The sequence below is a fragment of the Equus quagga genome, chromosome 4 (genome assembly GCF_021613505.1).
Source record: "Equus quagga isolate Etosha38 chromosome 4, UCLA_HA_Equagga_1.0, whole genome shotgun sequence".
Classification (NCBI taxonomy): domain Eukaryota; kingdom Metazoa; phylum Chordata; class Mammalia; order Perissodactyla; family Equidae; genus Equus; species Equus quagga.
This window is the reverse complement of record NC_060270.1, coordinates 96,156,745-96,173,231: the sequence shown is the minus strand read 5'-3', so window position 1 is coordinate 96,173,231 and position 16,487 is coordinate 96,156,745. Positions and strand designations below refer to the sequence as shown.

The following is a 16,487-nucleotide window of genomic DNA, read 5'->3' as shown; positions in this document are numbered from 1 at the left end:
TTTATGTATATTATAGTAAAGGATATAATTCTAAGTGTAACTGTGCATCTATCCCCCTACACTGACTTCTCTCTTTATAAACTTATCCTTTACCCAAGGAAATGAAAAATAAAAACCCAACAATTTTAGATGATAGCAAAGAAAGCCATGATTTTGATTTTAAGAATATCAGAAACTATCAGTAATGATTAAAATAGTTATTCACTCAAAAAAGGCTCAACACCACACAAATGACAGATTCCTGACTTCCCCAATGCAACCCACTTTATCTGTTTTTGGATGATCTGAAACCTGCCCAGGGCTAGAACTGTTTTTAGGCATCCAACTCTAGTTTCCGATTACTTCCTCCTTCCTGTGCCACTGAGAAGCAATTTATTGTTTTTGTTTTTCTCTTATTGCCCACCCTACAGCAGGCAGGTTCCATACTCAGCAATGCTGACTGTCCCTGAGACACATGGAAGCAAAAATGCCCCTTAGGAACTTCCTAGATATTTTCAGCATATTCCCCAAATGCCCTTTTTTCTGCTTTACAAAGTACCTTTCTGGATTTAAATGAACCAATTTTGTAAGAACAATAACCTTCCAAACGATATTTATTGCGATGTAAAACTACCCTTTCCAGACTACACAGACAGTCCCCTTTGGGCAACATAGAGTCATTAGTTGCAGATAGGAGGCATTCTTTCCATCCTTTAAACTCGAAAGCTTGTCATTTCATTACAGTTTGAGAAATGATTCTACTATTTATCTGCCTCTTTCACTCAATAGGAAGTTATACAAAAGACTAACACATCACTTTTTACAAATAATATTCATCAAGAGTGACTATAATACATATAGTTACAGTTATTCTCAATTACTTATATTCCTGAATGTGCATTGCATATAATCACACATAACACATTTCTTTCTTCCATCACTCTTTTCTTCATATTTGAGCTTATATATTTCTACAGGTAATGATTTGAATTCAGAAAGAATCATCAGAAGAAAATGAAAAGGTTATATAAATGTCACTGCCTCACTGCGAATTTTATATGCTCTTGCTGAACTGAACTCTGTGAACATCTGGAGTGGTTTTCTACTGTAAAGAGAAATAGGTCTATGCGTGAAACAGTTTTCCTGACAAAAGCTTCTTGACATAGAAGAGGCTTGAAAACATGTGGAAAAGTCCTTCTCCTAATCACACATTTACACATGCATTGCTCTCAATTTTTCTTTTCTATAGAGTAGTGCTGGATCAAGAAAATTGATACAGCTCACTCCCCAATGAAAAGAACAGTTTTCATTGCCTTATACGTACTTTCAGACATCAAAGCATGTCAATTAGAACCCAAACTCGTTTTTCTAGGCCATGTAATAGATTATAACATAGAAAAGAGGATGTGGGCATGGATTTTTGTTGTTGTCCTTATGGGTTACATAATAATAACATTGATGACCAAAAGGCCTACACATAAACTATCAAAAGTAGAACATTAAAAGTTATTTTATCAATACAGTTAAATTCTTATTTATTTATTTATTTTATTTTGAGGAAGTTTAGCCCTGAGCTAACATCTGCTGGCAATCCTCCTCTTTTTGCTGAAAAGGACTGGCCCTGAGCTAACATCCGTGCCCATCTTCCTCTACTTTATATGTGGGACGCCTGCCACAGCATGGCTTAACAAGCAGGGCATAGGTCCACACCCAGTATCCAAACCAGCGAACCCTGGGCCACCAAAGTGGAACATGCGAAATTAACTGCTGCACCATCGGGCCAGCCCTACAGTTGAATTCTTGTTTTATTAATTTATGTTTTGGTCTCTTTGTCTAGACTTTGAGATCATGAAGGCAACCCTGTGTCCTCCTCTTGTTTATATCTTCTCACAACATCTTTTTCTTTCTTAAAAGACAATATAATGTATCAAACGTTCTCTTTTTTTAAATAAGTAATATAATTGTTGGAGAAATTCTAGAAAATTCTAAAGAATGAGATCTCTCATAATCACACACCCAGTAATAGGATTTTTCTCACGATGCTTTACTTTTTTCTTTTTTATTGACTTTTAAAATATTTTTTAAATTTTTTATTAAAATTTATCTGTTTTTTAAATTCCTTATAAATTTTTAAAAATAAATGTTTTATCAAGAAAATTTAGAAAATACAGAACAGGATAAGGAAAAGAAAGAAACTACTCATAATCCCGCCACCCAGTGATAGCCCACATTTAGTTCTATTTCCATGTCTATCCTTCGATGTCACTAAAGTAGGATAACATTTTATTGTACCGTATTATGCTTTTTCACATATCTTTTGATGACTAATTTACTAGTCATTAAACTCTTTAAAGATATAAGTTTTAATATCTGCATAATTTTCCATCTTGTTTCTGTAGGAAATCATTTAATCTTTCCCTACTCAGATATTTAAGAAAATAAGGCAGTAGAAAACATCTCTGTTTAAATATTAACAAAATTTCTTACCAACTTAGCCAGCTTTATTTGTGAAACAAGGAAATAAAGGCTTATTGCTCTCAAAAAATTTTTTTTTCTTGAATTGGGCTCATACATGTTAATTAAATTTGGATCTCTCTGTGTATTGCTTGCTCTGTTTTTCTAGAACCATGCTTGTGCCGAAAAATAAGCAAATAAAAAAGAATATTTAGGGATTTGAGGTAAGTATAGTCTTTTTCATTTTAGATGAAAATTGACTTCTTAGTATAACTTTCTCAAACACAATTTTCTGCAATATTATGGTGATAAACAACATTTTATTTTAAGCAGTCGAATAAGAGCCATAACAAAACACATATTCAGCATGTTTAAAATTTTATTTTTCCCTGCCTAGGAAGGAAAATGTCAGAATTCTTTACCTGGGGATATGATATAGAAGAAATCTTTAAATTCATCCATCCAGACTTCTGCCAGTCTCCTGTTGTTCTTGTTGATGACATGGCCAGTGCCACCAGGGAACGTGTATGGAGTCGCCTTCCGAAAAACATGACCAACATGGGAGCAAGTCACAATCTCCAGTGAGCCTCCACACTGCCAAATCTGGGAAAAAGAGCAACTGTTGTATAGCAATCCTTGTAGATAATGCAGTCATATTGCCCGAGAAGCAACTGAGGTTAACGAAGGCCAAATCTTCAGATCTTACATGGTTCAAGAAAACATCAAATGGATGCAAAATTTAGAACTAGCATACTCTAGGTTTGGCAAAGGATTCTAATTTGGAACAGCTTGATATATTCAAATATTGTAGCATTGGAATTATGCAAGTAAGATGTAATTATTTTCATATGCTCTTATTAGACTACCTAATTTTCAGTTTCTAGTTAATCTAACTGTTATTTAATGGAGGTTTGGTACCAAAATCTGCTATGAATGAAGGAAGTTGTACCTGTTAAATGCCATGGTCAATAACTAAATTTGATTTGGAGAAAAATCAACCTACTATACTCCATCCATCTGAAATTTTAAATGACCATTAATTCTCAGTTGTCCAATATCCCCTGTATCTTATGCCTTGGGATATGTTATCATTCATATTAAAATGTGCCGGAACTCCTTTACATCTGGTCAACATGTACACATCCTCCAAAGTCCGTCTCCAAGATCATTTCTTCTAGGGAGCTCTGTAGGGTGACTTAGCGTCGTGTGAGTTTTGTACTTTAAACATGCTTTCATAAAGAACAAACTACACTGTTTTACAAGCCATTGTTTACTTCACTCTCTCTCCATTAAAACTATGAACTCTTGGAAAACATATACCATATATTTCTTGGTGTCCCAGATTCACTCTGCAGCTGAGGCTAGGTATTAAGTATTCATAAAACATTTATTTCTATACAATTATATTGTATAGCAATAGGTTATACTAATAGCATGTGTGTTATATATGTTACATATATATAACATGTCATATATATGTTATACACAGGTACTATATACACATGTACTGTACACACTCATATATATATTTATTACATACATGTAATATACTACATATGTGCTGCAGGTTTTTTATCCCAATAAATAAAAGTCATAGTTATCACTACATGTAATTAGAAGGGCTTGGTTTTATACTACAACTAACATTGTTCTTATTTTAAGGAGAGTTGCTTATTTTGAAAGATAAAGTTTTCTCCAATTGATCCCTCAAGTAACATCCATCTTAGAAGAGGGCTGCTACTGGGCTTCAGTAGCAGTAAGAGACGTTCATTGTAACCAGAAGATGGAAGATGCTAAATAGCAAGTTACATTCATCAACAATGGTTTGTGTATTACATGTGCCATCTATTCTTTCTCATTTTCTAATTGTTTCAACAGTGCAATGCTAACAGAAAAGGGGTTCAAATCCAACACTGAAATGATGGAGCAATAAAAAAGAATGGAAATCACCATTCCCCCAAAAGATAGGATAATTCATTCTTTAATAATCAAAGTATTTAATTGATTGGTAACTTTCTTATCTTTCTAGCTTGAAATCTATAAACCTTCTTGTAATTACACACATCTTTACATTCTTCCTTCCTGTTAAAGTGCAGGAAGCTGATCCTTCCCCTATCAAAGACGGATCAATACTTGTATGCCAGGCTAGGTCATACCCCTTAAGTCCGTCTTAAGGACTTCACTGGTTTGGTCCTCCTCTTTTCTCCTGAACCATCAATCATTTCCCTCATTACTAGATTATGTCTATCCTCACATAATATCTCCTATATTTCAAATCAATTAAAAAATCAGATAAACAAAAAAAGTTACAAAACACAACAAAAACTTGGTCCCTTTGGACCATCCGTTAGTCCATATTCCCATCCAACACATCTCATTTTTCTGTTTCCCTTTACTGTAAACTAACATAAAATTTTTATTGATATATGTTGTTTCCCTTCCTCAATTTTCATACATCTACTCATTATGAAATGCTGTTTATTTCTGCAACTCCCCCCAAATTGCCATGGTGAAAATCACAAATTTTTCTGTTGATGAATATCTAGTAGACTCCTTTCTTGGATTCTCTTGCTTTCCTTCCTACTACTTTACTGTTTATACATTTTCATCCTAAATTTCTGTATAAATGTTGGCCTTCATCTTTCTTTCTTCATTCTCTAGGTGATCTTATTTGTTCTTATTACTTTACATACGGTCTGAATCTCACAGCCTCAACGGTGATGTCTCAGCCCAGGCTTCTCCTCTGGGATCCAGACTTGTGTATCCAAACATCTACTTGATACCACCTCTTGCACATCTCAGAGACATCCAAATAAACATGTCTGAAGTAGACTTGTTGATTCATTCCAATCTTGTCAGCCAGGTCTTATTTTCTTTTATTTCAGTCTTTTTTAAAAATTAACAATAAATGGTGCCACCATTCACCCAGCTGGTCAATCCTAAAAAACAAAAGCAAAAACAAAAATCCCCCCCAAAACCCTAGAAGTCATCAATGATTTCCCCTCTTCTTTCATCACTTATGTTCACTCCAGTACAAATCCTGGTGGTCTTATCTATAATATAATTCTCAGTATATCCATCTCTCTCCGTCTCCACTGCTACCATCCTTGTCCTAATCACTGATATCTCTTGTCTGTCAATTGCAATACTCTTAATTGTCTTGCTGCTTTCACTGTTGCACTCCTATAATTTGTTTTGTACTGAGAAATCTGAGTGGTCTTTTTAAAAATTAATCATTTCATTTTACTTCACTGCTTAAATCCTTCAGTGGTTTCCCATCGCACTGTGAATATAAACAAAATCCTTCAGCAGGGCCTCTAAGACCCTACATGATTCTCTTTGTCAATAAACACTGGTGATATTGGCCCTCTGCCATTTCCTAAAATAACAGTTCACATACTCTCTTTCACACACCAAAGTCTCAACACATGCTTTCCCTATACCTGGAATACAATTCTGCTTGCCCTTCACCTGACTGCCTCTTTCCCATACTTCTCATCTCAGCTAAAACATCACCCATGAGAGAGAGCTTTCCAAATGCCATATTTAAAGTGCCCCATCCTAGTTATTTTCTTTAATAGCACCCTGTTTATTTACTTCCTTGCTTATCACAATTTGCAATTTACTTATTTGTTTAGCTATGCACTTTTTTCCTCAACTAGAATGTAGATTCTAAAAGGGCATGGGAGGTGTCTAGTCATTGCTAAACTCCAAGAGCCAAGCCCAGTGCTTGTGACATAGTGTCACTGTATGTTGGTTGAATGGGAGAATGGACAACTCAAAAGCAACTACCAAGATTATCATAAAACAAGGCATCCTTAGCAGAATGATGAGATTTAAATTGGACATATTTGGGGGGATTTTAAATTGCATTTTATAAGAAAATATTTTTAGTATTAACCTAGGCAGAGTAGTCTAGTAAAATGATATGCGACTGCTGTTCCACACGCCTTGGGAATTGAGGAAGTTCTTTGAAGGTCACAACACAACAAATAAACATTAGGAATGCTCGATGGTTTATGACAAACAAGGTTGCTAAATGATACGATCTTAATTTTTAACGTGTTCTCAAAGTAACCATTTAGCCAAACTCACACTATCTCTCTTACAAACATGATTCAGTAAAGTATTCAGGTATTTGTACTGTGACCAGGCCATTGGCAGGGTACCCAAAATTCAGAAGAAATATCATTTGACATGTTATACTTGAGAGGGAATTGAAGATCTTCTCTTTATTATACAGAATGAGTGTTAGTGGTAGAGCTTTCCCTCCTCTTCTATGGATGAGGCATGAATGAAGAGCTTCTTTCTTCCCTCATCCAAGCCATAGAGGGGAACTAATAAATGAAGGAGAGACTAGCATTTCATTCTCTGATAAATACTTGCTGAGCAGTAAAATCAGCAGAGTGTCGTGGTGCTGCCATCAGAACATAACAGAATGTGGTGAGTGAGTTTGAGGAAAGCTTCACGTGTGGGGAAGAACATGACCCTAGTAAAATGGGGACCACTTCTGGGCTAAAAAATCTTGAAGGTGGGTTAAGGTTTATTGAATAGCTTGTTCCAGCAGAATTTACAGGTCTAGTGATGCAGTGACCCTGGGAGGAAGTGGTCTTTGGGGACAACTGAACAAGACTTCAGTGGTCTTCCAAACTCTATAAAGCATGGAATAGAGAGGAGAAAAAATGAGCTGTGGCACTAGCAATATGGCAGCTCAGCAATGAGATATACCATTAAGAAAGACAGTTGGAGACCTTACAGGGTAAGAGAGAGAAACTAAGATTTCTGCCTACAAAAGGCCCTCGGGTGACAGCGGGGATAGGAGGTGGAGCTGAGAACACTTTTAAGAAAACAATGAAACTGTGTATAGAAGACCATCATATGGATGGAGGCCACTAGTAGCATGTGGAACCACATTGAGCCAACAACAGGTAGCCATCATAAAACGTGATATCAGATAAGACCTGCCATTTCTTTAGCCCTCCTATTTGACTCTATACACTGGGGGAGTAGCAGCCCAGAAAACCCTGCCCTTTCCCATTCTGAGAGCTTCTATCAGCATGGGCCTAAAGAGAGAACCGAATGTGAGCTATGTATTGCTTATGAAATCAAAGCTTTAAACTGAACATTTCTAGCATTTTTAACAACTGAAAGTGACCAGAAAGTTATAGAATCTATCCTAAATCACATCAGAACTGGAAAGGAATATTCTTCAGAACATGAAGCAATGATTGGAGAAAAAAAATCAAACCATTTTAAGTTTGTACCCCACTAAATTCACTATATGATAAACCCTATTGCATATAAACCAGTAATTGACAGTTGTCCTCAGGGTTCCCAAATTTGCCTCCTTGAAAATGTGGATTAGCACTGTGGTTGTGTAAGTGAGGGCACTTTACTTCTCCTCTGCCGCTTCTTGGCCATACCCTGGTTTGTAAGCTTATGGGTTCTATGCTCTGAACATGGACACAGAAAAGAGAACAATATCTACTGTGAAATCATTTAAAAGTAGGGTTGCAATGGTCTTTTATTTCACTCCTTTCCCTGCTAATAGGCAAAGGTGAGAACATATGAAAATGGATATATGAAAGTGCTGATTTTTGGTTGTCCTCCCAACTTGCGGTGAGATTTTGTGTGTACATGTACAGGCATAACACAATAACAGTTGTTGATTTACAAGACAGAAGGAAAACCTGTCCCTGATTTTGATTCTCACAGATCTAGGCAGTTCTCAAGTATATTTAGGAGAGATAATAGAACTAGAGGTAACTGTTCCATAACTCATATTGGTCTGTGTTTTGCTTGTAAGCTACAGTCTACTGATTCCTGGGATAAAGTGACTGCTTCTCCCATTGCCATCTGTGCTCCTAGATTGTGTGGATAAACATTCATATTGCATTTCCTAGGTAAAGCCTCTCCCCCAAATTTGCATGAAAATGAAAAGATCAAGGTAGGAATGCATAACATTATGTATTAATTAGGCTAATTTCTGGACATGATAATAGTTAATATAAAAGCAAAACATTTAATTAATCATAGTTACTGTGTACTTAGTAGACACTTGGGTACAGTGAAAGAATTAAAAAATAAACTGTTTCCAGAAAACTATACAGTTAAAGTGGAAAGAACATAAATTAACTCGAGTCCTCAATGACTACCATGATAACTTCCCTTAGTGTACTTCCAATAAATATTTTGGAAAGATGGAAAAAAGAAAGGAAAAATGAAAATAAAGAAGAAAGAAGAGTATGACATAGTCCTTAAGAACTTAGGTTTCGAAATAAGCAAATGGAATTTTCCTAGTGGCTCCATCACTTACTATCTAGTTAAACTTGTGAAAATTATTTAAGTCTTCAAGGCCTTAACCTCCCCACTGGAAAACAGGGATAATAATAACTACCTCCTAAGACCCTAATGAGACTGTGTGCATCAAGCACCTTGCTGGACAATATGCAAAGAAGTGAAATGTTATCTGTATATTACTTTTATTGTTGTTGTTGTTCAGGGAAATCAACATCTGTACATTATCAGCTTATTCTTGCTTCTTAAAAAATATTTTATTTAATTCTTTGTGAATTGTGCCTTTTTCCGGCATTGCAATATCAATGTCTAAGGGTACAGTGAGGAATTTACAAGAATGGCCAATTAGTTTCAAGTTAGAATATTACATTCTGTTCTCTGAAATTACTTTACACTGTCTGAACAAAAAGTATAAAGTGAAGAAAACATGATGTATCATCCACACAAACACCTGATGTCCGAAGTACTTTGTATCATTGAGCATAGCTGATTGTTATTTTCTAGACTTCTAACAGATTAATATTTGTTTACTATGTCTCTTTCTATGTCTCAAATGGTAAATTTGACCATTTATAAGATATAGACTGTCCTTTTACCCACAGAGGACTGAAGCTAGCTAGTTACCTGTCTTCGTTCTCAGACATTTTTATGAGTCTTTTGATGGTAGAGAAGGTTATTAATCAAAATGTAAAATGCCCATTGCTTATTTGATTAGCTACTTGATTTTCTTCCCCCAGCTAGAAGACAATTAACTAACATACATTATTCTTTTCATGTTTTTTGGCACCTACATCAGTGGCATTTTAATTAAGGTTCATAAACTTCATAAGCTCCAACTTGCAATCTCAGTTCTGGTGCTACTATTGTTTCTAATTTTACAGCTGTTGTGCCAGATTTGTGCAGCTGCTTGTTTTTGTACTAATCTTTATCCCCTCATCCCCATCCCACACATATACTATCTCTGGCACAAAGTCATTGTTTGATATGGTCGTAGTAACAAGAAAAACAATAGTACAGCATGGAGGCCACACAGTGCAAGGGTCGTGAGTGTGTAGGCTCTGGTTCCTGAGAGCATATCCTAGCTCTTCCATGTACTAGCAGGGTAGCAGGGTGAACTCAGTTACTTCATCTTTCTTTGCTTCAGGTTTCAGGTAATAACATGAGACTAGAAGAATCTACCTCGGAGGCTTGTTGTGAGGATTAAGGCAAACCAGTGAGCATAAAGATACTTGGCCTTTATGTGAAAAATGGATTGGAATGGAGCAAATAGGAGACATTTATTAAGGGGTTCTTGCAATAATCTAGGAAAGATATGATAATGACTTTGACTGGAGTGATGGCAACTGAAATGAAGAGACATGTAATAACTTGACATAATTTGGGGAATTAAAATTAAGAATTAATGTATATACGCTCCCTTATCCATAATGTCTCCCCACTAGGTCCAACTTACATTTTCTTCTGGTAAACAGTCCTTAACCATACTAGCTTTCACTGATCTCAGTTTTCAATGACTCATAACATTTACTACTTACCTCTCTTCTAACCCACCCCATTTAGTTCTCAATTCTATATAGTTTGTGATCTTGTTAAATGTTGGTGTGTGTATGTATATTTATGTGTATGTATATAAATATACATATTAGTCTTATCTCTCCACCCACATTATTATCGCTTTGAGAAGAAGCATCCATGTTTCACTTCATGAAATTGGTAAAATTCACATATAGTGGGAAAAAAAATCAGAATTTTACAATGCCATTAAATCAGTGTTTGCAAAGTTTAAAAAAATGTTTAGCTCATATTGGTGTTCAACACACAGTGATTGACTGATTGATCTATTAATATTGATACAAGAAAATCCGGAAAATTACACAGTGTACACAAAATGTATCTATCGTTAAATGGAAGTAGGAACAAAAGCTATTATTTTCTTAGTTCTGGCAAAGGGAAAACTGAAACAAGGTACTGATGACTCAGGTTTCAAAATATTTCATTCTATATTTATCGTTTGTTTCAAATAATCCCTGTCTGCACTTCAACTCTCCACTTTGTTTATACATGCTCAAGTAGACTTATGACAAATCTTTTGATTCTTGCAATTGAAATAAAGTCTAAAAGAGCCTTCCTTGAGTTCCTGGAGGCACTATGATCCTCGATAAGTTGGCACAAACAGAAGAGTCATGGATGTCAGTATTCAAAAGGGGTAATTATCAGGGGTTCATTAGACATTTTCTATTCATTCTGGACATGAAACTTGCTAGTTATTCCTCATGGTTATTTTGATTGGGGGAACGTCTTCGTTAATTGGTTGGTTTGATTCTTGGCCTCGTTTTCACTTCACAGTATAATGGTGAGATTTATGTGATCTAGAAGAGGTCTCTAGAGCTGGAGTCATATCCTGATACGTCATAACATCTCAAGATGAGGACTCTTGTGCACCAAACTGCTGAGGGCTTTAAGTGCTCATCTGGCTTGCCAGAGATCACAGATTCAACATGCCTGAGGAATCTATTCATTCCTTGATAATTTAATGTTTTTTTAAGACAGAATTCTTATTTGTATGAAAAGAGAAGAAAGCATTAGATTTGAAATAGGAAAGCTGAATTCTTGACTTAAACACAAACTGTAGAATTTGGAAAGTCACTTAATCTTAAGAGACTTCAGAAAGTTCATAGGTAAAAGAAGAGAAAGTGAGGTTGATAATGGCTAAATTTTCTCCTTCCAGATTTCCAGGATTCAGATTAATCTCTTTGTATAGAGTAAATGATCACTTTTAGAGATCAGATTTTTAGATAGAAATGATAAAAATCTCCAAAATTTTAATTAACATTTTCTTCCTTAGGCAAGCTTACTTTACTTTAGTTGTATTAGAAGTACACGGTACAAATACCATTCTCTGAACAAGAGAAAGTATGAGATGACACTCTAAAGCTTATTATGAGGCAATCGATGTGTTTCTTCCCTCAGATTTGGGAGTTCCCGTATTTTAGAAAAGCTTCAAATGGTATAAAAATAAGGAAGCCACAAAAGTACTTTTGTTTTCCAAGAGAATTTTTCAAGATATAGCTATACATTAGAGTACTCTGAAGATTTTATTTTCACATTGGCATTAAATATAGAGAATTCTAAGTTGACTCTATATCATTTCATATATGCCATAAATTTGCTTCTAAAATATCCGTTATCAAGCAGTTTCCCTTACAAAGTACTTTCCATCTTAACTTAGAAATGAACCTCTTGAAAGCCCCAAATTCAAAATGGAGCCTTTTATACCTACTCATTTACTGAAGGACTTGTCATGCTAATCCTGAAATAAGTTTCTTTAAGGGAATTCTCCCAACCCTGTTTATCTTTCTCCTTTGCCAAAAAGTTAGCAAGTGACTCTTGGGGGTTGAGGGGTGAGACGGGTAGTAGAAAGGGAGAGAGGAAAAAAAGTAGAGCAGAAACACAGAAAGGTGTGCTTACACTTGTGATTTGTGAAGTGGAGGAACAGTTCTGAAATGGAACTGAGACAGTATGTGTAGGAACCAGTGGGTATCGGAGGTATGGTGAGGTGGTTGTAGTCACAGATGGATTATTTTTAACCTCATCTCCCACTTCTTTCCAAGACGAACACTCATCCCCAGAAGTTAAAATGAATAGTGGAGATATCTCCAATATACACATGCCAACATTTTGTAATGTACATTCTACTATCACTTTTTGCCTCTCAACAACTTTCTTTGCCTTGGAGCTTTCTGATCTTCAGAACTCCTACACATTATGGCCACTGTATTTCCCGGCATCAGGAGAATTGTTACTTGTCATTATTCCACATCTTCTTAGGACTGCTGATATTGTGGAAATTCCCAATTCTCCTTTAGATCAACAGAGCAACACATAGTCCTGATTGTGTTATGGGAAGTCTTCCATTTTCTGCTTAAATGACATATATGAGTAGAGCAAGCAAGAAATGAAGAACATAAAGCAGCCAACCAGGTATTGAAAATTCTACATAATATAAGGTGATTCTGCTTAAGAAAGTCAGTGCCTAGCTTTTCATGTTTACAAAAACAGTATTAGTTTTTTTTATTAGCATACATTGTCACAAGCAGACAATTCATGAAAAAAAAAGAACACAAGAAATAATGTGATAGAATCACACTTTTTCATCTTTCAGTAATCAATCAATAATCTTGAAGTGTGATAAATGCTAGAGGTTTTAAAAGTCTTTTCAGTGCATTGAGAGGAATATTAGCTAAGACCAAAGTAGAATTACCGGAATTTGTGCTTTCATTATTATACAATTAGTCCTATGAATAAATCTCAACTGCACAAAAATTGTATGTAGATGAAATTTTCGAGAACTGCATGGAAAGGGTCCGTGATTTATTAAATGATATTTGGGTCAAATATTTTGCATTTTACATTGATGTCTTCCCATGTCTGATGATCTGACGGCCTGTCAGATATCAGTAACATCTGCTGCTTCTAGCCACAAAGCAGCTCATGACAGCTGCGTGATGCTGCCCTAGAATTCATGCCAGAACAGTCCCCTTTGAATATCAGCAGACCACCTGGGTACCCAGCTGCAGTGTGTGACAACATCTCCTGCTTTTTTACGGCTGCCAGAGATACTTAAAAAGAACTTGGATGGGGTAGGGGATGAAAATCTGGTACCTCAGAAAGAGTTATCCTTCAGTTAGTCAATTTCTCTATCTGTAAACTGTCCACCTCATCGCATTGCAGCTACAGCATTTTAGTTTAAATGAAATTTCCTATATAACTTGTAGAGTGGTCAAGTGTTTTTCAAATGTAAGTCCCTGTAATAAATTTGAGGAGAGCAAATGACCTCTCTCCTCTCAAGAATTTTCCCCCAGGACTTGGCTGGCATCTGTTCAGCAAATATATACTAACCATTGACTTTGTGTCAAGCACCATGCTGGGCTCTGGAGCATAGAGAAAAAATAATAAAACATGGTTCTCTGTCTTCAAGTAGTCACAGGCCAGTCTAGTTGTGAGAGTTAGAACTGGGCATATTAAAGTCCAGGCATTGGTTTGCATTTGACAGTTGAAGAGTAGTCTCTCATGCCTACAAGGAAAGGATTGCTTTTAAGAGGTACTCACCCAAAATGTAACCCCTTCATGGACAGATTTTTCATTTCCTGGTTGTTAATCAGCTAGAGTAATTTTGTTTCTTGTCAATGACCTGAGACATTTTTATAGGAAGTTCTAAGTTTTACTTCAGATAAATACTTTCCTTAGGAAGCACCTATAAAACTCTAATGTCATCAATGGAAAACTATGATTCCCTTCTCCAAATCATCTCATAGGCATCTTTTTTTGCTGTAAAATGTTTAGTGAGATAAATGTGAAACATATAAAAATATCCATATTGATATCACCCCCAGTGCTCACCACAAATAGCCACAAAACCCACTGTGAAGGAAAGTAATATTCTGACAGTTTTTGATTTTTTTAAAAATAAGTTGGTAGTAGTCAGTGTAGGTTACATTACACTTTAGAAGAAGAGTAAAGAAATAACCACAAAAGAGCAACCTTTAGCATGTTACTTGGCTGACTTATCAGTCACAAACAAGGAGAATGCAGTATAAAATGTATTTCTCCAGATACGATGCTTAAAGCACAGTGAAGATAATTTCCTCATCTCTGTTGCATTAGAATTGCAAGATGTCATTCTTGTGACATTTAAAGCTTGTTTCATAAAGAACATCAATGCTCCTTCAAATGCTTGCTGAAGAAGCTGTGTTTAATCCAAAACTTTCTCCTCTTATCAAGCCTCAATATCAATCTTATCTTCTCCGTAGATAATCCTTTGCTTTCCACTTGTCTTGAGCTCAAGAACAGGTGACCTGACTTTCTATTCATTTCCATCTTTAAACATCTCCTGTAGCCTTAGTTTCTTCTTTCCATTTTAGGAAAGAGAGTCAACTCTCCCCTCCAGAGTTAAACCTTTGGGATCTTGAACTCAGAACACAAGAGTACTCAACTGGGAGCAGAGGATGTGGGTTTGGTGTTCATCCCTGCCAATTTCTAGCCACATGACAGTTTTTTTAAGACTCAAAATCTTTAGTTATAGAATAAGACAATAATAACAACTCATCCACAGTGTTCTGGTAAGGACATAGTGGAATAAGTCTAAAACTGTTTTACACTAAAAAGTGTTGCACAGATGTACATTATTATCTTTATAATATTCTTCTAGCACCTGCAAGTGTTTATCTCATCAGTTGCCCCTTCTTTCATTTTCAATATCACCTAGGTTTTTTAATCCTTTCTATCAGCTTACATTTTATTTTACCTCTATGATAAAATAAAAAAATAGCAAACATAAAGTAATTACTTTGATCATATTTATTCTTTAAGTTATTATGCATTTTTTTCCTATTTGCTCGGAAACGTCTTAAAAATTTTTTTCTTTTCTCTGCATATCTTCACAGTCCAATTTTCTTAGCACCTTATGTTCTAGTATCTTGATTCCATCATCTGAAACTGTGCATGAGGTTTTTGTGAGCTTTCATTATTCTTATTTCCTTAGTTCTCTGTGGCATTTGACACTGTCGACAATCACCATAACTTTCAAAGATTTTGTTACATATATTTGTTCTTCTCTGACAGCTTTGACTTAGCATCACTTTCTCTTTTTTCTCCCACTCCTAAAGGTAGGTGCTACCTAAGGACATACCTTGCTATTCTGCTCTCTCTATTTTCTTTCTTGGCAAACTCATCCATTCTCACATGCTCATTTAATTATAAATTCTGTAACGCTAACTCTCAAATCTGTCAACTTCCTTATACTTTGCCTCAACTCTGCAACACATTTCCAACTTCCTCAGGTACACCTTTAACTTCCATGACCTTAAAGATTCAAGAGTTTCCATTTTGTTCCTCAAATAAGAAAAGAAAGCTTGTAGTTCCTGGGGCCTTCTCTTGCAGGGCTAGAGAAATGAGCAAGAAGCACTCGTCTTTTATCAGGTCGAATTACTATACAAATACATCATGACAGGATTAGTGTGGCACACTTTGCTTTTAAACAGTTTATGTATAGATTCTTATCTTAATTCAGGAATTCCAGAAGTTGTGATTGCTTAAACCCAATGGCTTTGTTTGACCAGTTAAAAATATAAAGTTCGTTGACCAAGTAAAATACAGAATTTAAAAATATAAATAAAGAATCTGGTTGACCAATCAAAATAGAGAAAAAACACAAGATTGGGACTGCATGTTGCTGGACTATGAACTAATGAAATGAGTAGAAAAATGTAGTCAAATCTTTGACAGTGTAGTAGCGAATGCAGAAACATATTTTAGTATTCAGTCACATTGTGGTGCCAATAAAGAAGTGCTAATAATTCTGCACCAATATTTTGATTTCAATTTTAGAATATTTGCAGTCTAAACTAGTGGCTAGTTTGAATAAAATATTTTAAGAATTTTTACTTCATTAAATTTGAATTTTTGCAGATGTAGTAAAAACTGTTAAGTTCGATTTATTTTTTAAGGGTAATCTTAAAAATCTACAACTACCTTTTCAATGGTACTTAAAATTCAGTTTTATTGGTACTTAATACTCAACTTCTGATCAGTTGGATCAAACTCTTCCCTCAACATTGTCTCACATCCTCAAAAGAATCATTCCTTGTATCCAGAATCCATTATTGCTGAAATCATTCAGCCTTATTTAAATAAATCTCATAATTGGCTTCCTTTTTAAACTACATTTCTGGTTGACTAGAAAAACAGTGAAATGATTG

General features: G+C 35.4%; 1 protein-coding gene across 3 annotated transcripts in view; it reads right to left on the bottom strand.

Moving 5' to 3' along the window:
- Positions 1 to 16,487, bottom strand: part of GALNT13 (polypeptide N-acetylgalactosaminyltransferase 13) — a 465,368-nt gene that overhangs the window by 140,173 nt on the left and 308,708 nt on the right. For all 3 annotated transcript variants that reach the window (XM_046657834.1, XM_046657833.1, XM_046657835.1), the window contains one exon: positions 2,856 to 3,036. In XM_046657834.1, coding sequence (XP_046513790.1) covers positions 2,856 to 3,036 — 181 coding nt within the window. The remainder of the gene's footprint in view (positions 1 to 2,855; positions 3,037 to 16,487) is intronic.